This window comes from Stylophora pistillata, chromosome 10 (genome assembly GCF_964205215.1).
Source record: "Stylophora pistillata chromosome 10, jaStyPist1.2, whole genome shotgun sequence".
Taxonomy (NCBI): Eukaryota; Metazoa; Cnidaria; class Anthozoa; order Scleractinia; family Pocilloporidae; genus Stylophora; species Stylophora pistillata.
The window spans coordinates 26,711,641-26,736,500 of NC_142528.1; the positions used below are offsets into that span (position 1 = coordinate 26,711,641).

General features: G+C 38.7%; 3 protein-coding genes across 3 annotated transcripts in view; 2 read left to right on the top strand and 1 right to left on the bottom strand.

Moving 5' to 3' along the window:
- Positions 1–222: 222 nt before the first annotated feature.
- Positions 223–13,693, top strand: LOC111323269 (1-aminocyclopropane-1-carboxylate synthase-like protein 1). Its single transcript, XM_088736123.1, has 15 exons — positions 223–452; positions 883–942; positions 1,658–1,728; positions 2,938–3,007; positions 4,471–4,537; positions 4,949–5,046; positions 5,450–5,527; positions 5,875–5,975; positions 7,044–7,133; positions 7,900–7,945; positions 8,898–9,011; positions 9,758–9,788; positions 10,789–10,931; positions 11,928–12,081; positions 12,785–13,693. The coding sequence occupies exons 1-15, from the start codon at positions 342–344 to the stop codon at positions 13,048–13,050; spliced, it is 1,500 nt and encodes a 499-aa protein (XP_088592249.1). The 5' UTR covers positions 223–341; the 3' UTR covers positions 13,051–13,693.
- A 905-nt stretch (positions 13,694–14,598) lies between these two features.
- On the bottom strand, positions 14,599–21,145 carry LOC111323335 (protein CFAP20DC). The gene is made up of 6 exons (XM_022926662.2): positions 20,978–21,145; positions 20,227–20,856; positions 17,479–18,672; positions 16,568–16,921; positions 15,635–15,743; positions 14,599–14,848 (listed from the first exon to the last, which is right to left on the bottom strand). Exons 1-6 carry the CDS (start codon positions 20,996–20,998, stop codon positions 14,679–14,681), a joined length of 2,478 nt encoding a protein of 825 aa, XP_022782397.2. The 5' UTR covers positions 20,999–21,145; the 3' UTR covers positions 14,599–14,678.
- Positions 21,146–21,654: 509 nt separating this feature from the next.
- LOC111323348 (uncharacterized) overlaps positions 21,655–24,860 on the top strand; it is a 3,836-nt gene continuing 630 nt past the window's right edge. The window contains exons 1-2 of the mRNA XM_022926676.2: positions 21,655–23,377; positions 24,541–24,860. The exon at positions 24,541–24,860 is cut by the window's right edge and continues 630 nt beyond it. Of these exons, the coding sequence (XP_022782411.2) occupies positions 21,685–23,377; positions 24,541–24,860 (2,013 nt within the window). The 5' untranslated portion in view covers positions 21,655–21,684. The remainder of the gene's footprint in view (positions 23,378–24,540) is intronic.

Sequence of the window (24,860 nt, forward strand, 5' to 3'; positions counted from 1 at the left end):
GAAAATATATTTAGCAAATTGCGCTTAAAGAGCGCAGAACTTTTGAGGACTCCGATAAACATAAAATTGATCAAAAAAAAAAAATTAAGATTAAACAAAAAGAAAGCTTGACAGCTACACTACTTCTCTAGGCAGTTTCTCCACCCCAACCAAGTCCCACACAGTGGTGGGGCGAATGCGAGGGGTACAAAACGTGGATCATACACGCAGTACATAGAACTTTTCAGAACGTAGTGGCAGCGGAAGCCCAGATCAGCTGAGGATCGTCCGAATCTGTGCATGTGAGGGGGGAAAAAATTGGTATTTTATACGAATACTTTGCTCAGTTTCATTGAAGTAAGATGTCCTTTATATCAAACCGTGCAAAATCCATGCGGGAATATTTCAACCACGAGGCAAAATATGTAGGTAAACAAAAGGCGAATCCTTTCCACAAAACCAAGAATCCACAGGTTGGTTTCTTCAAATGTATCCATGGAAAGTTGACACTTAGTTACGTAGAAATATATTTTTGAATTTGTATGACAGAGAGAGTGGATTTCGCCATGTATTGGATACTAAATCATATGTGGTGTGGAGGGTTGGGTTATTGTGCATTCATTGGGTAGTGGTTAGTGTCTGAAATCTGATTGGTTCTTTTGTTTATAAATATTTTATTTTTACTAGCCGGGATAAATTAAGCGATTCATGATTTAGAGTATAAATTATTGCTCTTTATGTAAGGATCACATTGCTTAGAGCCATCAAGGATCACTAGTAAATTCGAAATGGATGTAATGAATTTTGATATCAATACTGCAGAGGTTTTCAAGATTTCAGTAATGGCCCAGATATTGAATTTTAATAGATATAAATGTTTTGCTGTAAAATTTGTTCCTTCAGGGAATCATCAACATGGGGACAAGTGAAAATACAATGATGTATGATTTACTGAAAGTGAAGGTATATTGGGTTTTAATTTAAAACCTGTCAACTCTTCCCTTATACTTCAATTCTTTCACTTCCAAAATCTAGAAATCTACTGTCTTCCATATATTTCTTGTCATTCTTGCTCTAAGAATTTTTTATTAAATCAAGTAATTTCCAATACTGATATCTTTCTATCTTCTCATTACCTTTGTTGAAAATTTATTAATGTTTACAAGGAGAAGTAACTCACTGATCACCTACTTTTTATGAAAGAGTTATGCGAGATACTTGTATCTCACTCCAGCTCACATGTACGAGGGAATTTCATGTTGTTATACCCATAGGTGACACATTTTTTAAAAATTTATTGCATAGAATAACAAAAATCAGCACAGGACAAGAAAGCCCCATTTATATTAAACATAGTCTAGTAATTTGTGGAAGTGTCCATTGCATCTTGCTATCAAGAGTACTGGAGACATGTTTGTCTGAGCTCTTTAATCTTCAGAACTACTCAGAACTTCTTTAAAAATCCTCAGTTACCTTCAGATATGATAAGGTTCTCTTAAAAAATGCTATCTATCTGAAGATAAAAATCTCACGTCTTTGACTACATAAGACTCAGCTGGTCTATATGTTTATACAAGATGAATTCCACAGACTAACTACAAGATAGATTAGTGTAACTGTGGCCCTTCAATTCTGATGGATAAGTTTGGATTGTAAAACAATGACATTTTTTTTTCAGTTTGAGGAAAAAGAGTCTTGTGCTTTGCTTCCTGAGCATACACAATATGTTTGTGGAGAAGGATTAGAGAAGTAGGAACTGATTAAATTCATGTTGTGAAGTGTTGAGTGCTCTTTTTGGTATTTTTATCTTGAGTTTTTTTTTTTTCGGATAATCTGTAAGTTACAGTTTAAGTTTCTCTTCAGGTTTTTGTCATTTTAGTTTACCTAGAATTAACCAGAATTTAGAAAAGAAGCTTTGTAAGGGTGTATGATAAGATTTTTCCTTATATGATGGTTATGTAGCAGCTGGCCTGTTATCAAATAATGTGAAATCTATTATGTTTACAATTGTCATTCCTACATGACTACAATCCATTCTTACATATGATATAATTTGGATATATCAACAAAGTTGAAATGGTAAATTGGCCACCGTAACGATTACAAAAGCTGACGTTTCGAGCATTAGCCCTTTGTCGGAGCGAATGATGAAACCTTTCAATTGTCATTCCTACATGACTACAATCCATTCTTACATATGATATAATCTGGATATATCAACAAAGTTGAAATGGTAAATTGGCCACTGTAACGATTACAAAAGCTGACGTTTCGAGCATTAGCCCTTCGTCAGAGCGAATGATGAATCCTTTCAATTGTCATTCCTACATGACTACAATCCATTCTTACATATGATATAATTTGGATATATCAACAAAGTTGAAATGGTAAATTGGCCACCGTAACAATTACAAAAGCTGACGTTTCGAGCATTAGCCCTTTGTCGGAGTGAATGATGAAACCTTTCAATTGTCATTCTTACATGACTACAATCCATTCTTACATATGATATAATTTGGATATATCAACAAAGTTGAAATGGTAAATTGACCACCGTAACGATTACAAAAGCTGACGTTTCGAGCATTAGCCCTTCGTCAGAGCGAATGATGAATCCTTTCAATTGTCATTCCTACATGACTACAATCCATTCTTACATATGATATAATTTGGATATATCAACAAAGTTGAAATGGTAAATTGGCCACCGTAACGATTACAAAAGCTGACATTTCGAGCGTCAGCCCTTTGTCGGAGCGAATGACGAATCCTTTCGCTCCGACGAAGGGCTAATGCTCGCAAAGTCGGCTTTTGTAATTGTTACGGTGGCCAATTTACCATTTCAACTTTGTTGATATATCCAAATTATTTCGTTACTCCCATGGACGCAGCCCCAAACTGTTTCTTTCGAAACTATCAGCCTCTTACATATGATATCTCTCTTTTCCTTTTTTTCAGTTTTAGAGAAGCAATTGCAGATTTTCTCAATGACCATATGGAGCCTGTGGAGCCTATTCTTCCAGAAAATGTATGCAAAATCATAGATTGGTATTAGATTGAAATTCCTCGTACCATAGTGATCATAAATTGTCCTGATGGGAATAGAGTAAACTCATGAAATTTTTCACTACATTTCTCACTCTTTTTTTCTTGAAAACTTTATTTGATCCCAAGTATTTTACTTGGATTGACTAATGGTTTACTAACAGCGCTTGTTGGCATACTGCTTTCACCAATCATCTCATAAGGTTTACATGTAAGTGTTAAAGGAATGTACTCAAGTTTGTTCATGCCTAAATGTTGTTGCACTCGCTCATCCTGGGAGACTTATCAATTTCCAGGACATACATAAAGAAAGGGGGGGTGGGTGTAGTAAAACTATGTAATACTACTACAATTAGTGTTCTAATTAGAGCATAGACAGTTTTTCTCCCTTTACCCCATGAGTGAGGGTTAGATAGTCCACACAGGCTACCTCTAACAAGCATTCATGCAACTGACCAGACACTGCATGGATTGCACTTTATCTTTGAAGCAAATTTTAAATAAATGTAGTTTTGAAACTGCCATTCATTCCAGTATGCATCTTTTTTTTCTTTCACTACGTTCTGCACTTGGTCTAGAAAACTTGTGCCACTTTCTTTACCAGTCAAGTTCTAAACTAAATCCAATCCTTTGTTTTCCTGTATTTAACACAACTTTTAAATGAGTTTAATTTGAGTTCAACTGGCTCCCTGTAATATCAGTCTGTTGATGCTGTTAAAATTACTTAAGACCTTGATTTTGGTTTTATTATGACACTCAACAAAGAAGCACTCTTAATATCCGTACATGTTATTCATACAGGTGTATGCTTAAAGGTAATTTGAGAGAAGTGCCATAAGTAAAAGTCGTACTCAAGCCAAATGGCTTAAAGAGTTTCAAAGCTGACATTTTGAGCATTAGCCCTTTGCCCTTTGTTCTGACAAAGGGCAAACACTCAAAGCATCAGCTTTTAAACTCTCCCAAAATTACTCTATTACTCGCACCAACACAGCACCACAGTTTCTATGAATTAGAAACTTACCTCCTTTATTCATTCATCCTTTCCAAGCTTACTCCGGTTTCCTTGACATGAAGCACCTAGGAGTATTACGTACCACTCCTCCCTGGATAGTGGGCCAATTCATCTCAAGGCTACTCCCCAATCATTACTTAATAGGCTTCCCTGACAATTTTCCGGCACCCATTTTCTACTCCGGAGGGGAGAGAGAAGCACTGTGAGGATAGTGTTTTGCCCAAGAACACTGGCCAGGTCTGGATCCCAGGCCTCTGATCCAGAGTCCACAATACATGGCTAACCATTAGGGACACCATAAGGTCACCTGGTCTATCACTACAGAGCCATGTATTGTCCAATAATTCAAATAATGTGTGGTTAGCCATCTTTGCCTATTCCTTGCATCCTCTTGTGCATAAATGTACAGCTTTGTAATAATTTGTTTTTTTCAGTTGATTGTTTCCAATGGATGTACACCACTAGTAGATACACTGGCCTTTTCTCTAGCTGATGAAGGAGGTATTTGAATCTGTATGTATAATGTTGCCAAATTAGCAACTACGGCAAACTTTATCCTTTTTTTTATTTCGACTTTTTCTCTCCATCCTACCACTTACAAAAACTGTAATTATGAAATTAAGGCTATGGCTGCCTGGAATAACCACAGTTGGAAGTAGAGCCAGGCTGCTGTCAAAACTAGAACCGTGCAGCCTAAATGTATTTGAATGCGTAAGATATCAGCTCCACTCAAAACCGTTTGCAACAAAGTACTAAATTTCTTCAAGTCATGTTTAGTTTTGAAAGCCTGACAGGCCAGGCTACCCAGTCAATCCTCACTTGGTTAGATTTTTTTTTTGAAGTAGCTGATTGCAAACCAGTCATCATCAAAATTACAAAATAATTTTTTTTTTGTCTTTGCACATCCAACAGAAGGTTTGCTGATCCCGTGTCCATTTTATGGATCATTTCACCTGGATTTGCAGTCAAGATCAAGAGTGATACCCTTTCCAGTTGAACTTTCTAGCAAGGTTGGTACAATCGAACCTGTGTTAAGATGTCACCCACGGTAAATGGCAGGGTAACGGCTTAATACAGGTTGGCCACTTAAATAGGCGTCGCCAGATTAGGGGTAGTATAAAAAACGAGGAACGACGCTACTTTATGCCATAATTGACCAATTGATGTACAGAATCTTGCTCGAAAAAATACTACTCCCTTTGATTTTGGGAGAGAAGAATGAAGATTAAAAAAAACTTGCAAGATTATTTTTAGTTTAATTTGAGTGGTCCCGTTTTCAGGAACCGTTCAGTAAAGGTGTAGGACGAAGAAAACAGGCCGTTAGCACTTATTCAAGTGACCACAGTATTTTCTAAATATAACTATTGATCTCTGGAATCTGGGCATAAACTTTATGTTCTTTTTTTGTCCAAGGTTGGTCCTGGAGAGACACAGCCGTTTCAACTTACAGTGACAAGATTAGAATCTGCTTTGAAGAAGGCAACAGAACAGGTACTCTTAAACCGGGAAAATGTAGTTAATCAGCAAAAAAATGAGAAGAAGAAATTATCCACAAAGAATCACTTTTTATGCAGTGGGTTGAAAGTTAGTGTTCAGTACCAAAAATTAATCTAAAAATCCTTTGGCTTTGCTCTCAGAGATCATCAGTGCTTGTATTCCAGAGAACTTGCCAAATTTATCATTTATCATCTAAAATTCTTCTAGATGTCAATTCATGAACGACGAATCAAAAGAGCAGAGTTCAATTTGAGTCAAAAGAGATGCGGAGTGCACTTTTTTTCTTAAATTTTTAACACCAAGCTGATCATAGTAGATATTTTTGCTGATCTTCCTAACAGGGCGTGAAAATCCGTGGCTTATTGCTATGTAACCCAAACAACCCTCTGGGCAACATCTATTCCGAAGAACTCTTACAAGACTGTCTGGATTTTGCTTTCAGGTAAGGAAAGACACAGATGTATTCGTGCTCACTGCTTAGGATACTGTAACAGTCCACCAATTATTTCTTAGATATTGATTAATATTTTAACTCCTATGAATGACCAAGAGAGAATTTCCCCCCCTACCTTATGAATACAATATCGAACAGACAAGTGATGAGAATAAAGAAAAATATCAATTAGGGGATTATTAATTGAGCGAATGGGTTACTCACCCTAGCGAATCATAAAAAAAAAAGCTGGTGTTTTGCCCATCGTTGGAGCAAAATAGGGGATTATGGTTTGCGAGTGTTTTTTTTTTTTCTCTGAATTATAAATTAAGGTATGTTATTGATAGAGTAACAGAGGTTGTTTTAATAACAAAACTACTAGCAAAATTCGAATAGAATAGACAAAATCCCGAAGATCACATAAAAGATGCGAAAACAGTTGTGAGCAGAATTATAGCTATCTTTGAAAAGGGGATCTGAGTGACCCAGATCCCTGTTTCGGAAAAGCCTTCGCTAATTTAAGGGAAAATGCAGACGATAATTAAAGATTCCTTAGATTCCTTGCTTCGTCGGAGTAGCGAAGCTAATTTGTTATGAATGTAAATTGGCCACCTTAAAGAGTTTCAAAGCTGACGTTTTGAGCGTTAGTCCTTCGTCAGAGCGAAAGACCGAGGGCTAACGCTCGAAACATCAGCTTTGAAACTCGTTACAGAGGCCTATTGAACTCAGTTGTTAAAAGCAAATTATCTTGTTGTACTCCCCCCACCTACGCTGCACCACATTAGAAACTTATACATAGACATATACATACATATACTTTATTTAATCTCGAATTTGGTGTAGCTAAAGGATAAGCTAGTATCTTCGAGTTACAAGTATAATTCTAAATACTACTAAAATGTAAAATTGTAACATTCTAAAATTTAACTATGAGAAAGAGTCATACTGTAGAATCTTGCGCTTGAAATCAGAAAAGTCAGACGTTCTAAAAGAGTCCGGAAGAGAGTTCCATAGTTTTGAAGCCATATATGAAAAGAAACTTACTCCCTATTAATCGTTATTACTTTGGTGTTTTAGGCATTCTTTGCATGTCATCGTTGACGAAATATACATGATGTGTGGATACAGAGAAGGTTGTTCTGTGACAAACGTGATGAGTTTAAAAAAGTAAGTCTCTTTTACCGTACACACTTGTCAAGGGGTTGTTCTCTTAATGCAATACTTTTGTCGCAGCTGATCGCTTTCATCGGCATCTTTGGGAAGGAACTCTCTGGCTTAGCCTCTCTAAACACGATTTGCGGTTTGTTAACATACTTTTCTCTCTTTTCATGGCTATTGTGTTGAGTTCTTGTTCAAGGCACTCCACTTTAATTGTGCCTTTCACCACTCCGCATGAAAATAAGGAAAGTATTAAAATGTTAGAAAACCGAACATTGTGATGGAACTCTCCGGCTGGGTAAGGTAATCTGGGATTGGTTATTAAGTTCCTTTCGTTGAGGAGAACTAGCACGCCTTATTACTTCGTGCTGTAGAAACTGGGATGGGGCTCGGCAGCAATGATGCCTTAAGCTCGTGGTACCCGGTTGAGGAGGCAAGTAAATAAGCAGTTTCATGTGAATGGATAGAAGGCAATTTTCAATTGAGGGTCAAATTTAATTGGGAACTGAATTGGTTTTGCTTTACTTCGCTCTGTGATTGGTCCAGAAAACTCGCGTGACTCTCTCAACCAATCAGATGCAAAACTTGGTCGTTCGCGTTTTCCCGCGCTTTCGCTTGTTTTCACTTTGAGTTTTCATTGGCTAAGGATTATCCAAACCTTTGTTCTGAGTGGCCACTGAGATTACATTGGTTTTTGGTTTCTCGACACTTACTGAAAGCCGCTCTAAATCTGAGGGTAAATAACCGACCAGGAGTGTCTATGTTTTCCTTGCAGCATTCCAGACAAAGAGATGGTTCACGTTCTGTGGGGCTTTAGTAAGGTAGTGTGAACTGAGCGATTAATTCGTGTGTAGTGCTTTAGCGAATAGAGTGTGGTTAGTAAAGCCACGAATATTGCAGGGATATTTGCACATTTTCTTACAGGCTACATGGAACGTGTTGTTTTAGACCTCAAACACTGAACAAGAAAGAGAAACGGCCAAAAGGCGACAGAAAAGCATTTTTGTGAAATGACTGACTAACTTGAGATTGTCTGAGAGGGAGAGAACTGAAAACGCATTTGTTTGAAATTGTTATGGCCCCAGAGCATGACCTGCGTGTAACTAGTTTCAAGCACGGGTGTGGAATCGGGTGACTAGTAGTCTAGACCGCAATGTTATTAACCTGCGGTGTGCGTTCGGCACATGCGCAGAGAGTTAAAAAAACATGTGCTCGAGTGCATGAGAGAACCGCCATGTCGAAACTTGTACTAGCAATGTACTCGTTGTGTTGTTTTACTAAGCGTGGCCGCCCCGTTTTATTCTGTCACTGTTAGAAGTTTCTGATTAAGTATTCGTTGATTAAAGTCGATTGATTCAGTCTTGTGGTTTACACAACGGGAAAACAAGTAGCAAGTTCTTAGGACGAATTTGGCGTCCAACACGGGAAAAGCGTGGTAGCGATTAAAATCGCGGGAATGACTAAGCTTGTGTAGATAACGTGAAACCGGTTTCAAGCGCGGGAAAAATGTAAGCCGCAGGGAAGCGCTGGTTCTATGGAAAGGCCTCTGTGCGTGTTCATCCCCGTTCCCCGTTTCCCGTTCCCCGTTCGTCGTTTTAGTAACCTACCCTGCAAAGTAACCAAATATGCTGTCAACCGAAACGAAAAAGACGCCATCTGGGTTCGTGACTACACAGTAATCGTACCCTGGTCCGAGAGGTTCTCTTCTCTCTCCCGGAGTACGATGACGCGCCTACATTCGCCCTCACTGATTTGACTGTTTTACATTTGTAGGATTTTGGAATATCTGGATGTCGCTGCGGTGTTCTTCACACGTTAAACAAAGAACTTTTCAGAGTCATAAGTTCAGGGTATCAAAGATTCCATGATATACCGGCTCAAACACAGGCAAGTTATACAATGGATTGGTACCGAATCAGTTCTGAGTTATTTGAGGTGATGAATGAAGTGACTATCTTGATTAAAATGATATTTTAGTTCGCCAAGAAATACCCTCGATTTGTTTGAGATTTTAAAATACCAACATACCGAGAAAGGACAGCACCAGTAAGGTGGAGATAAACTTTGATGAAGGTAGTTCAGATTTCAATGAGTAGCGAAAGTAATTGATACTCATCCCCTTTTAGTAGGTGGGTCATGACCCTCCACTCAACATAAGAAACAGAAATTTTGTAATTCATCTAATAAGGTACTTTCCCCTTAAACAATGTTGCAAGAACTAGTGAGCGGCATTGAAATAAGGGAGAGGGGAGATAGATGAAAGTTACGGGAAAAAAAAAATAAAAAGTAGTAGATGCCACTCATTGTAGCTTAAACAACAACGAACGTAAACTTTGTAGAAAACGTGCCGGGCGCTAGAGGAGATAACATTTTTGTAAGGTTTACTCATATATTTCTTACGTTCGCCAAAACGTGGATTGTTTTCATCCTCGTCGTCGTTTACTCATGTCCTTGTGCCTTTTCTGCTTTTTTTGTGATCGTCTACGTTTTAAGCTGTCACACTTACGACTAAAGTTGCTCGGTGGAGCCTTTGGGTGAATATCGTTAAACCAAAACCAAATATCTAACAGCCAATCACTTCATATCTCAATACCTCGCTTTCCACTTACGCTATGATATAACCTTTCCCTTAGGTTCTCCTTACAAATCTAATCAAGGATAAAGGTTAGTGCGTTGAGTTCTGATCGGGCCGAACGGGGGGGGGGGGAGGGTGTGGGGAGTTTTTGTGAGATTATAACGAACGCGATAAATACAGTTCTACCCAAAACCGTTTAAGGTTTCATTATCAAGTTTATTATCTGCTCATGAAAACCACATTAAAATTAATACATATCCAACAGTTTCAAAAGTTTTTTAATCCGTTTTTCTTTTTTTTTTTTTGTGGTCCGGAAGGGGGATGCATGGCATGGCCACAAACCTGCGAAAAAAATTAAGTGTCCCAACCTTTTGGCAGAATGTAAAATGGCACTTAATGGTCTGTTGTCAGGGTAACGCTAGGAAGCTCAATTTGAAGAGAATATGATTAGTCCCATATTCTTTGGAACTAATCCCTTATTTCTTTTGTACATTACCCGCCACCTGGTTAAAGGAATGGAACAAAAGATGTTTTGGAGTATTTTATTTTTTTATCTGTTCGTTCTCATTTATATTCTTTGCTCCATGTTTAATAGCTGATGATGATTCCAGTCTCGATGCTTGGTTAGCTTGCGGGCATGCACTTATTATTAGCGTTGCAGAATGCGCGTTTCTATGTTTGCGGGAAGATTTGAGACACGCCTGGGAGAGGTTTACGGGGGTCTGGCACTAATAGAACCAAACCCCCTTGCAGATCTATCACGGGCTCGCGTTGCTTAAGGCCTCATTCTTTCCCACAGGCGAAGAAACGCGTGTGCTGAAGCACTGATAATGAGGGCCTGCTAGTTGGCCAAACTCGTTCCCAGGATCTCTCACCTTCCCGCCACCCTAGAGCGATCTAGCGAGAAAGGAGACAGGAAGAGGAGAGGCCCAAGGAACGAGGTTGCTCGTAGGCTTATGGTTGGTATGAAAATTACGTAGGAATGAATGTGAAAGAAAGCGGATGGAGGGAATTATTTTATTTCTTTCCAAAGTGAAAGATAAAAAGAGAGCAAACCACCTATTTTTAATTTTTTCTTATGGTTTGCAGAGTGGTTAGATAAAACGTTTTTTCCAACGAATAAACGACGTCTTCGAAATGCTTACCAAATGGCTTGTGATGCTCTTGGAGAAGTTGGTATTCCATTCCTTCCTGGAGAATGTGGTCTGTTTATATGGGTTGACTTCAGGGAGGTAAACATAGGCTTACTCAACTCATTGAATGCACCGTGCTTTTTATTTAACAATTGGTTCATGCTTAGCGCACGTGTATGGATGCACGCGGATACAGAAGGTGGAAAAACGTTTGCTGTTACAGCCGCAAAACTTTGGAACTCTCTACCTTTTAATATAAGATGTAGTACCAATATTAACGCATTCAAAGAGAACCATTGTAATTTTATAAAGGAAGGTTATGTTGGTTTAGATAGTTCTCCCATTTAATAATTTTTGTAATATGGTCTGACCCCTTTTTAATATTACACTTATGGTTTTTTTCTTTTTTTTTTTTTTTAGTTTTTATCCTTTTAAAACTGCTTTACCCTTTTAATATTTATAAATTAGTTTATTCTTGTCTTAGGGGAGGGCCACAGGTTTATCAGTCCTTAACTGTAATGTGTAATCTTCAGTAAAGTTATTGTTATTATTATTATTATTATTACTATCATTATTATTAATAAAATATATATTGTTTAATTAAAAACGACAAACCTTTATTTACGTTCAGCCAATAAAATTATCTAACATTTTTACACAACTTGATTCTAAAGCTAAGCCTAAATACTATGTGAAATCAGTCTATAAATTCAATGAACAATGCTCAAAATCCAGCTATAACAATTCTTTAGATAAGAATGACTGAAGCTTTCAAACCAAAATAATTCTTAATAATAACAATCACTTACAAGATCAAGGAAGCTAAAAGAGCGTTTCAGTATTTACGTAAGTTACATTCAAACATATTTACAATACACTCGGTAAACCATGAAACTGTATTTTACACATAATATTATTATTGTTATTATCTTATTAATATTATTATTATTATATTATTATTTTTATATTATTATTATTATATTATTATAATTATTATTATTGTTATTATTATTATTGCTACTACTACTACTTCTACTACGCTGGTTGTTTTTAGAGTACGAACACTTGTTGCGCTGTCTCTGTTATTTTTTTTAGCTACTTCCAACATCATCTTTTGAAGATGAAATGCACTTGTTACACTGCATGACAACACATGGTGTATTCATCTTTCCCGGATCTTATTTTTGTTGTCCGGAACCCGGTTGGTTTAGAATAATATTCGCCATGGAGACAGATGTTCTTCAACTAGGTGAGCTTATTGTGAGTAACAACTTATCGCCCAGGTGACGAAAGATAAGAGATAAAATTACAAGAGAGAAAGCTGTGTCGCTGTTGTGTGTATTCTAAACTACATCAGTGAGAAGATTTATTCAACTTTTAGGGAAGAGAAAGGTTACGGTTACCGAAATGAAATGAGGTCAGCGGAGCGTTAGACTCGCTACCAGTCTCTCCCAAAAAGTATTTAGCGCATGGCATTTAGAGAGTCTGATTTCATTTTTTCGTGGAGCCTTCTTTTTCGCGCCATTATTGGCGTATCCCGCTGAGTCCCAGTTTCTATAGAATGAAGTGACTGGTGCATTGCTATTTCGCGTGAATAGCATGCTGGTCTATCGCTGGTTATGCATCATGGTCTTGTCAGTTGTCGCCGAGACTGTAACGGTAGATGCCCTTTTCTGGGCATGAATTCGGGCCAGTTAAGGCAGATTTCCACGCGCTAATCATCTGGCTGCTTTGTCCTTGCCATCGTAATCTTCTGGATAAAACTTTAATTAGCTCGGAAGAAAGCTTTCTGGAAGAGTCTTGAAGGCGCAAGTCTGAAGTGGTTGGCGAAGACTAAATTTACAAAAGAATTTATGACAATTATTCGCTTCAGGCTCAGTGAACATTGTTGAATAATTGAATTATTATTGAATGATGTTCACTTCGGTGACTAACTGCCCTCATTTATTTAGGTTTAAGCAGAATTCAGCAAACTGTGAGGGAGGTTCGCGCTGGCCTGGCTTCTAAACTGGATGAGAGAGTTGCACTTGTTCAAAGAGAAGAAAATGCTGGCTTGGTGGAAAGCGAGGAGGTTGGTGAAAGCCTCGAGGACTTAGTTCGGACATTACACCAGCAAATAAAAAACAGTGACTGGCTGAAGGAAAATACCGCTGAAAAATGGATGGAGGATAATCCTGAACTGGCTAAAGCTTTTCGAAAGCAAAACGCCGAGAAGTGACTGGTTCGACGATTCTATTAAATTGATAAGCAAAACCGACAGATAGGTTAGCTATTCAGTACGTTACCAAAAGGTATCTTTAGGGAAGGATAGGTCGAGAATCTATGTCAAGAGCGATGGTTACCTTTTGACATAGGAATCATGCAGTCCCTTCTTTTCGGCGAAGTCCGTCAAGTAAAAAAAAAGACAAAAGCAGCGGGAAAATAAATTGATGTCGGGGCGGAATTTCAAGATCGAGGCGCGACGCGCTAACATTAAGTTCTCCCTCTGAATTGTTCACTCGCGCGACGGATTTCGCCCAAAAGGAGGGGCAGCTCGTAGTCTTCAATCGAAATGGCTATTCAAGACAATGGGAATATCATTCTTTCACACAAGTAAGTAAATGAATTTTATTGAAAACCTTTCTCAGAGGTCACAAACCCTGTCGAAGGACAGAGGAAAACGACCAACAATGTGTTGACGATGTCAATCTACAATAAGAAACTCGCACAGTCAAAGGTTACTCACTTCAAAGTGAGGATATGTACAGGAAAAAGAAATCACACCTATTTACAAATGAATGATCTTGTACCGAGCTGATATGAGCATTGACTGATACATAATCGTATGTTAAACATAATAAATATTATAATAATTTAATAAACTAGTTTAACTAGTTTACTGAACAATAATGCACCTGATACTATTTCTTTGTCACGGCAACTAATAAGACAAAATCTCCATTTTAGCCCGCAAAATGTGCCGCAGCGCCCGACAAAGTGATATCAAAAGGTAATACTACATACATTAATCCGGAAGTTTACTGAAAACTGAGCTCCTTTTTCTGCCTTTAAAAGCACACACAACCCACAATTCCTCTATTCGCTCCAACGAAGGGCTAACGCTCGAAACGTCAGCTTTTGTAATCGTTACGGTGGCCAATTTACCATTTCAACTTTGTTGATATATCCAAATCATTTCGTTACTCCCACCGACGCAGCCCCAAACAGTTTCTTTCGAAACTATCACCCATTTGAAAAAAATTGAACTTAACGACGTTTGCTATCAGCTGATTGGTCGCTAATACGAAAACAATAATGAAGTGTTCTAGTTTTTCTCAAGATCTAGGTACGTCTGATTTGGATAAACCACATTAGAAGAGACTGCATCGCAAGAAAAACGACAATACCTCACTAGGAATGTATCCACTACGATCAATGAGCGCAATGTTTGGTTCGAAAACGAAAACATTTGAATCGGCCAGGAACAAGAGATTTGTGTTTTGCTATTTTCATGCAGGGTTGATTTGAGAATTATGAGTAAAGGGGGTAATATCCGAGTTTATTTTTGCCGTTTGGAAACGTTAGGCTTAAATTTACTACCGTTTTCCTGACATTACAACCCTCAGTTGAACCCTATAAGTATGGCCCAGCCTTCAAGATGACCCTATCACTGGGCGGCAGTCGGGTATTACTGAACTCGTCATCTTACCTGTCTTCAACACCATAACTAGTTTTACTCCTTCACAAAATGACCCAGTATGAACAACAGGTACGTGTACGTGAAGTGTCCAGGTAAGTAAATAAGCTTTATTGACTTGCATGGACAGTTAAATAAACTAAACAACTGGGAAGTCACCTCATCGTGTCTTATGCCAGTTCATAGTACTTGTGAGTTCTGGGATCAAAGTAACAGTTCAAACATGGATCATAGAGTAAATCTAACTCCTCTTCATCTGCTGTGTGGTGATCCATGCTACTGCTTGGATTACGACTTCTTGGTGGTGACAGCGCAGCTGAGAGAGCCGCCTGTTGGCCAGCTGTCAATCAAATAAATGCTTTTAGGAAAAATGCATCCATTAACATCACAGGGGTTAAAATAATAGCTGGTCAGCAGGCATCTACTGCCACCTACAAGACCTGTTAATGCTGTCTCTTTAGCCAGCAAGCAGGGTATCATTAGGGTTTTGCCTTACAGCCCCTTTTCATGGCACAGCCACCTATAATATAGCATCAGCAGCCACATATAAGACAGTTATTGAAGCCCCTGCATCATGTCTCCCTTATTAACCATACAACTGAAATAGTAACATTCTGAAATGTAAAATCTGGCCATCTTTAACCAAATAGACAGGAGTGCCAAGTGTTGATTTCAGGAAAGCTAGGTTTGTTGTTCCCAGGACTGCAAAACTAAACAGATCTTGAATAGTGAAGAAGTTGAGCTATAAAATTATTCCATAATAACTAATAGTTCTTGAAAATAACAAGTGAATCATATGCCTGAGTACAATGAACGTGGTATCCCTCCCCTTTGTCACTACCTGAAATTCATCTTAACCCTTTACTCCCATAAGTGACCAAAACAGAAGTTCTCATTACAATACCAATGTAATGTAAAACAGAGAAGTTATGAGAATTAAGATCGCTGTGAATTAGGGGATTATTAGTTAATCCGATATAGCAAATCCTCAGAACTGGCATTGTTACCATGGTGTAGCATACAGTCGAGAGAATTAATAATGAGATTGTGGAAGTGAAAAGGTTAAGGGTGAAAAACATCTCAGAACTGAAGGTCACTGCCACCTCAAATAGAGTGCCTCGCTTACCAGTGCTCCGTTTTTGACTGGGTAGTACAATAGGTGGACTGAATGCATTTGAATACTCTCTTGGATCCATCGGTAATGTAGCTGTAAGATCTGGCTCTGGTCCCGGGTGCTAATGGATGCAAAACACATATTACAACAGTTCAAACTACTGTCTTCCATTTAGCTTAAAAGTAAAACTGATGGGGTAGAGAAGACAACAAGATCTTCTGGTTGGGATAAGGCCAAACAGAACAGCTAAAACCTGAAAATGTTTCAGAAACGTTTTGCTCATGTTGTTATCTTTTTGCCATCACATAATGCTTTCCTGCCACTTTCATGATTGTATTTTTCACGATCATGGTGAAAAAAAAAAAACATAAAATATCAATTTTATTTCAAGTACATGTAGGTTCCAAGTGTGAAACAGACTAAAAGCTTACTAGGAAATACAGTTTGATTTCAGTGTAGGTTGAGTTGATAAGTTATGTGAATGAATAGGCAGGCAGAGAAGGAAGTATCCTTCTGGAAAAATTAATATGGACTCCATAACCTCACAAGGATTTGCAGTATCAATTTTATTTCATTTGGTAAGCCGCACCCCTGACAACCACCCTAGAAATTTAAGTTTACTTCATATGCCCAACACCCAATTCTGTCAAATTGACTCTATTTGTGGTGTAGTTTTAAAGTGGGTAGTTTCTTTACTCTATTTTTTTGTATTGTATTGTACTGTACTCTAATGATAAAATACCCTAATTCTTTAGGATGTTTTGGTGTATAGGGTTGTCTATAGCTAGTCACATCATGCTGGATTATGTTATATGGCAGCACTTCATGTGAGTATATTTAGTACAGACACTTCAGAATTGAAATTTTCATAATGGAATAGCTCTGACTCTTGACAAATTCTACCCCCTCCCCCATTTCTTGCCAAACTAATACCATTTTACTGACCCTCATTTCATCTAAGTAGCGGTGTATCCGCTTGTCCGAGGGAGGTGGTCCTTTCCATGTACTGTAAGTTGTGTCATCGCTAGAGTCACTCAGGGAATCCCCTCCATCATTAATGATGATCCCTTCAGAACCAGTCCCACTACTGTTCAAGTGTTCTCTAAATATCCCACTATCATGTCCAAAAGAGCTGTTGAATGATCTACCCAAGGATTTGTCTAACATGTTGTTACTCATAACAGATGTGTCAAATCGCCAAGAGCTTGCATCTGATTGAACATTTCGCCATGAATTTGCGTCTGATTGGTAATTCTTTGCATCATAAGGCTTTGCATTGCTTTTACGTGGTGAAGGAATCTTGAGTAAAAAAAGAAAAGAAAAGTAACAGACTACACTTATAATTTCATGCCTTCTGGTATATCAAAGCACAACAATATTTTGATGCCAATTAATCAATGCCTGAGCTCTGCCAAGAAAAAAGAAAAGCCTCCATTATCTAGTGTACAACTTAAATGTAGTCAAAGTATTCATGTGCAGTACTGGTGTGTACTGGCAGAAATACTTTACTAACAGCTCCAAATACTGGCATGTCTAATTTCTTAAAACCAGATCTGTCCAACCTTGTCTCACCCTTGGTCTGACAATACATAAAAATTGCATATGTCTCATTAATACTATAATCAATTTCTGTTTTTAGTTATAATTCTATGCCCTTTTTCTGTGCAGTAAATTATATTTCACAAGTAAATTTAGCAAATAGTGGTCAACTATTGTATGTCTGACCCTGGTTTAAGAAATGTGCCAATTTTGGTATATAACATTGTGCATGAACCAACCCTTATATGCAGGCTAGCTGAGGAATGACCTTTTTTAGTTAATCTTTTACTTGGATTTGATATGAATTCTCCACTCACCTCCTTCAACAAGCTACTTCTAATACTCATTCTTAAAGTCTGTGATTTTGACAAAGGATCAGGCTCAGGACTTGGCAATGGACTTTCCAGAGGGCTCAGTTTAGACCCTCTTGAGCTACACCTGGAATTTCCACTAGCTTTCAAAAAGTTCTGCAAATCATCTTCCTCAGCTGAACTTTCTCCAGAAGCTTTGTAGAAGTCATCGTCATACTCTGATCTATCACTGCCTTTCCGCAATCGGTTCTGTGATGTATTTGTCCAGTCTTTAGAGTCCACAGAGACTTGTGAAGAAAGTTTTATCTCCGGCTTTTCTTCCGCAGGTGCTGTAACCTGAGTAAAATCTGAAGTTTTGCGTTGTCGACCTCGAGGTGATCTAGGTGCTGATCTAGGTCTTGATGAAAAAGTAAAAACAGGTGGAGACCCTTTTTCAATTTTTGTCATCAGGGCTGCCTGTTCTTTTGAACTAGCAGGATCCCCATCGTCATGGCCATTTTGATCCATTTCTGGAATTTTTATTGACATTTTGTTAAAGCTCCCTGCTAGGGTATTATCATCCCCTGATGTCTTCAGGGAACTCTCGCTTTGTGATCTAGAAATAGATTCCTGATCATCGGAGACATTGTCCTTTGAAGTGGAGGAACCATTCACACCATTCTTTACACTATTAATTGTGTTATCCTTGTCATCACCATTTCGAACTTTAGAACTTCCGGGATGTTTGATTCTCAAAGGTCTTCTGCGAGTCTTTCCACCTGAGCCAGTTCTTGGTGGTCTCGGTTGCATTGTTGTTTGTGTGGCTTCCACCTCTAACTGGTTACTGGAGGATTCAGGTTGAAAATATGTAGCATCAGATAAAGATCTCTGGTATGACAGTCTGTGAGTTAGTCTGCTACTTTCACATCCACTTTCAGGCTCAAATGCAGGTGAAACAGATGTCAAGTGTGGGATTGAGCCACTGTGATTTAGTCCTGATGAAGATCGGGCACCTGCAGAAGATGCTCCTCCTTCACGAGAAGACTTTCTTGCATGTTTAGGAATAACAACTTTTGAACCAAATGCAATGTGTGTTGGTTGTTCTTCTGGTTTATTTCCTGGCATATCAGCCTCAGTGAGGATTGGTGTTGAAGGTGGAGGAAGACCAGCTCTCTCTCTTGTTTTGATTTCTGCCTGTAATATCTTGCTCATGTTGATGACCTTGAAGAAAATACAACAAAATTCAGTTTCACATGGAGGGAAGAATCCTACTAAAGCAGGTAAAAAATTTTTTATAAGTCAATCTTGACATCAAAACCATTGCAATATGAATTGATGTAACAAGAAACATCGTATTTTTTTCCCAAACAATATTAATCATATGAACCTAATAACAGCCACAGATACTATCTAGCACAGTGGTTCCAAAGGTTCAATTCCACACAGAGATCCAGAATTTTTCCTCTGTCACACACTCATCAAAAGACAGAAAATTATCTATCTTCACTATACAACCATTTCGCAAAAAAAAAATGTAAAAAATACTAGTTACCAACAATTAAATGAAGTCTAATGCATTCATAACCAGTAAGACAAAAACAATCAACAAAATAAGGTGCAAATATGAATCAAGGGAGATAATTGCAGTCAATAAATTAATTATAGTCCAAACTATAAGACCAAACCGGCGTGTAGATTTTGTTTGACTCTCAAATTAATAAAGGCTGATAGTTTCAAAAGAAACTGGGGCTGTGTCGGAGGGAGTAACGAAATAAGTTGGATATATCAACAAAGTTGAAATGATAAATTGGCCACCATAACGATTACAAAAGCTGACGTTTCGAGCGTTAGCCCTTCGTCGGGGCGAATAGAGGAAATGTGGGTTGTGTGTGCTTTTAAAGGCAGAAAATGGAGCTACATTATTGGTGGGAACATGGCAACGAGAAAAACAAGAATAAATTAGTGGAATGAAAAGCCTTCATTGATCCCTGTGGGATTTAGACTGCTGGTTTGAAAGATGAGCTTTTGCTCAAGAGTTTTACGCCTTTCCGTGCTACCTAAGTGTAAGGAAAGACTGCAGATTGCCATATGTTGGTTAGAATGATTAGGTAAATTAAAATGTCTAGCGACTGGTTTCGATGTGTCCTCTGCCAATGTGCACCTCCGCCAATGTAATCTATTGCATAACTTGCACTTATTGCAAAAAGATATACATCGGCGAAACAGGCAGAAGACTAGGTGACCGATTCCGAGAACACCTTCGAGACATGGAAAAGAATGACAAGGACACATCGAAACCAGTCGCTAGACATTTTAATTTACCTAATCATTCTAAGCAACATAGGGCAATCTGCGGTCTTTCCTTACACTTAGGTAGCACGGAGAGCCGTAAAAATCTTGAACAAAAGCTCACCTTTCAAACCGGCGGTCTAAATCCCACAAGGATCAACAAACGCTTTTCATTCCACTAATTTATTCTTGTTTTTCTCGTTGCCATGTTCCCACCAATAACGTAGCTCCATTTTCTGCCTTTAAAAGCACACAATACCCACAATTCCTCTATTCGCTCCGACGAAGGGCTAACGCTCGAAACGTCAGCTTTTGTAATCGTTACGGTGGCCAATTTACCATTTCAACTTTGGTGATATATCCAAATTATATTGTTTTACTCTCAGTCACAGTATAAACGAACGTTAATGAAGACAATTAAGAATACAGTAAGCTTGCATTGAACCAGCTATGTAAACAAGAATGTAAATAAAACGGTATTTGTACCTGTGTGTAATACGGGATGTCTGGTAAAGTTGAGAGCTGAAGTGATTTGGGTATATTGTCTAACTCTCCGCTATTTGTATTCTCGCAGTTGTAAAGTTCATCGTCGTCCGTAGTATCAAACGGTTGCAACTTCATTGTGAAGATTTTCCTTAAACGACAACTCGCGGAAATTGTCAAGTTTTCCAGAGCATTAAAACACTCTCCCTTGAACGTTTCGCCAACCAGTGACCGAAGATCGAAACAAAGATTTAGCCAGACGCCGAGGCGAAGGATGTTGAAAGGAAATCGCGCGTGAAGTTGTGTAATAGTGATTTCTCTATGATTTGAGGAGAGCAGAATGCGACGTTTATTATTCCCAGAGCTGTCCGATAGACCAAACTCTAAAGAAAACGAATGCCCCAGTGGTACATACAATTGTAAAACCAAATACCGCTGTGTGAGTCCTAACGATTGCTTCTCGTCCTTAGGTAAACTCATTTTCGTTGTGGTTGTCTCGCCCTCCAAAAAGTAAACAAAACTCTTCACGTCCTTATCGTAAACTTTGTTTTTGGTTGAAGCACTTCCACTCAGTCTCCATTTCGCTACCGGGTCTCGACCTTGAGCACTGAAAACTTCCACGTAAGAGCCACCCTATTTGCACAAATCGGAAGATAAATAGCGAAATGTTACAGTAATTAAGCTTCGTTAGACAAGTGTAACTGTACAGATTAAAGCTATAACCGATTTTGCCGCTCTCTGCTAATTCACTTACTTGAAACTCATGCTTAAACATTGTATACCGCTAGAAACAAGAATTTTTTAAGTACGAAATTTCTAAAACACGTCAAAATTTGAAGATATGGGATAATCCGTCGTAGATACTTCTTTAAAATCGCGAAAAAATCTAAATACTGCCAAACAAGTTCGTCGCCATCATAACTCGACCCAGAGCCTCGTTTCCTTTACACTTATTCTTGCTCCCAGACCTAAACGATTCCCTTGGCCTGTGAGACCTTGGCACGCACGGGAATTGGTACGATTCCGGAGACTCAATATATTTTTATGTTTATTATTAAGAGCAGTGGTCAGAATATGACAGAAAACTGGGAATGTCTGTGTTTAATTTATCATGAACCGGATGGAGGCAGCAAGACAAATGGAAAGAAAAAGCAATAAATATCCGGAATTCTCCAAGTACTCAAGGATTTTCTGTTTGGTCTTATCACGCAATCCTCACACGTAATTAAAAAAAAACAACAACAACGACCTCACTGAAAGTTTGTCAGGGGTTAAGGGTTTTCTCCCCATAAGAGTGTTGCGTGACGCGAATACTGAGACTAAACCCCAGAAACGATAGAAACGATAGAAAATCTTTGGGGGAGTACGAAAGATAACTTAGCCCCCCCCCCCCCCCCACACACACACACACACACACACCCCGTCCCTGTTATTGTAAGAGCTTATCAGACCAGCTCTCTGATGCGAAGTCGAGGCTATCCTGATACACGTTTGAGTGCCGGACTAGAAGCATTGGCGATGGAAGAAGCGAAAAAGGTTTTAGAAAGGGTTGTTTTGAATGGAGATCCATATTTAGATTTGTCTTCTTTGGATCTCGACTTTCTATCGAGTGATATTCTATCTAAGACACTTCGTCACGTCACCATTTTAAACGTCGATTACAATGATTTGAAATGCTTACCAAACGAGATTTCTGTCCTATCTTCGTTGAGAGAACTATCCGCTACTGGAAACCAGCTGGAAGAACTTCCGGATACTATGATAGAGCTAAAAAAATTGGAATCACTTCACTTAAACGAGAACTGCCTAACCGTAGTGCCTGCGTTTTTAGCGCAGCTGCAGCATTTGCAAGTTCTGGACGTCATTGGCAATGGAATCGAATCCTGGAAGGAGGGACTTGCGGAATGTCTGTCAGAACTGCGGTTGGATGAGAATAATTTGACAACCCTACCCGAGTCTTTCAGTTGTATGAAGAACCTTAAGGTGTTGGAGTTGGGAGAAAACAATCTCACAAGCCTGCCAGAGGATATGGGAACACTGAGCAAGCTAGAAATCTTAAACTTGAGCAGTAACAACCTATCTAGTCTACCACACTCATTGGGAGACCTGCCTAGTTTAAAAATGTTTGACCTAAGTGATAACAAAATTGAAAATCTACTGGAAAAATTTCAATCTGCCAACACCATAGAAAATTTCTTTATTAACAATAACTATCTGAAGTCTTTACCTGCTTGGTTTGGACAGTTGGGTTGCATTGAGAATCTGGGAATTGCAGACAATCAGTTGTTGGGAAATCCTCTTCCAGATTCCTTTGGAACTGTATCTGGAAAGACATTGAAGACTCTAGATCTTTCTGCAAACAACATCTCAAACTTGCCCGAAACTGTAGGAGACTTACAGAAGCTGGAAAAGCTAAAGCTGGGAAGCACAATTTGTGAACTTGAGAGAAGGGCATTTCAAAATGGAAACTGGCTTTTAACATTACCAAGTAGTTTTGGATGGATGTTGAGCCTACAGAAGTTGCATTTAGATGAGAATCAATTAGTGGAGTTGCCAGAAAATTTTGGTTTTCTAGCTAATTTGGAATGGGTTGATTTTGGGCAAAATCGTCTACAAAGTCTGCCTCCCTCATTCTGTTCCCTATCCAAGCTTTGGTATCTTCAGTTGTCTCAAAACTACCTGAAAACTCTTCCTGATGATTTTGGCAATCTTACAAGCCTGATTGAATTGAGGTTGAACAACAACTACCTTGCAGAGCTCCCCAGTTCATTTGCAAATCTGGCTAATCTTCAAACCTTAGATTTGTTCCACAATGAACTCACAAAGATTCCTAAAGAACTTTTGAATCTTAAGAGGCTCTTGAGACTGGACTTGGATAAGAATAAATTTAAACTGAAAGCTGGTAAAATTCCAAAGTTGACAAAGCAAGTTAAATATCCAGACAGAGATCCGAGCTTGAAAGAAGACTGGCGTGGTAAGATGAGGGAAGATTATATTGACACTAGTGCAGTGAAAACAGTTGAGATACTAAATGATGTCATTGATACAAGTGAAGATGACTCCAATGAGGAAGATGCTGATGACCCAGGTTACTGTGAAGCAGCTTTAGAATATGCCATGAAAAGAAGTTTGTCAATATGGAAGTCACATGAAGGTGGGTAATTTCAGAAGTAGCTTTGGGCCAGATTCAGTTCAAGAGCCCGTTCCTGGAAAGTCCCGATAACTTAACAGGTCTGAATTGATATTTTAAATTCCAAATATGAGGCCTAGTAGGGTAGGGTCTTAGCTAAATGAGCATTCTATACATTTTTATTTCCTGATATTTGTATTCTTTATTAGGACTAATAATTCCAAGGCCTAACCTTTTGACCCATGAGAGTAACTATTACTCCTGAATCACACTTAAAGGTCATAAGAATAAAGAAAACATTCACCAACTTAAGAATCTCGCAATTGTTAAACAAATTCTCCTTGTCATCATGCAAGGAGGAGCAGGGATGGCGCAGTGGTGAGAGCAGTTGCCTCCCACCACTGTGGCCTGTTTTCAATTCCTGGACCTGGCGTCATATGCGGGTCGAGTTTGTTGTTGGTTCTCGTCCTTGCTCCAGGGTTTTTCTCCAGGTCCTCCAGTTTTCCTCCCTCTGCAAAAACCAAAATTCCAAATTCCAATTCAATCTGGAAACAGTGGACAAGAAGAGCCACCCAGTGGAATGTCCATTGCTAAGTTATTATTTATTATATATTTATTATTTACGGAAATATATAGAGAACAACATGGAGAATACACATACTGATGTAAGGGTGTAAAGGTTTAATGGGAATGAGCTTCTGATGTCACCTGCAGAGCCTCTATGACCCACACATTCCTCTCCTGTACCCCTCCATCATCCTTCTTTGTTAGACTCTGCCCCTTCCCTCCTGCCCCTCTTCACCTCTGAGGCATTACTTAGTTCTTATTAACCGAGCAGGAGGTCTGTATGGGAAATCTTGCTCGAGGTCGCCAGTACAGACCAAACACAATGAAGTCTGTAACAGCGACCGAGGTCAAGATTCTCCCATACAGACCGACCTAGCTCAGTTAATAAGATGTTTATTATATGGCTGTGTCTTATATGCCAATTTTTTATATTCTTTGTACCTTTTTTTTGTAGACTGGTCTAGATGCCGGTCTAGATGGAAAAATCTAGACTGCTTTCAATATTGCTTTCAGCCAATCAAATTTGTGAACTCGGTAGTTCCCAGTCCTTGTGTGACACAGCCGTATAATAAAGCCACTTAGTGAATTGTTTAAATTAACTTTTTTTTTCTTTGCACCAGGTGCAGATGAGAGAGAAGTTCATGATAGAGAGCAAACTACTAGAGGGTTAATTCCTAAGTCGTCCTCAATATTCCTATCTCAGGAAGCAGAGACCTTTGTTAAACTCTCTAAAAACATTTATTCTGAAATTTTTGAAGATGTCGATGATTTATATGACTGTGAGTCCAATCAGGGAAGTCTAGCCCAATCAGAATACCATGCAGGCACAAGAAATGGAAACAACAAGGATCTATCAAATGCAGCTCTCTTTGAAGAACTTCAGCAGGATGGACCTCAAACCAAAGGTTCTCTGTTGGATGGGCCATTGCCAAGTGTACTG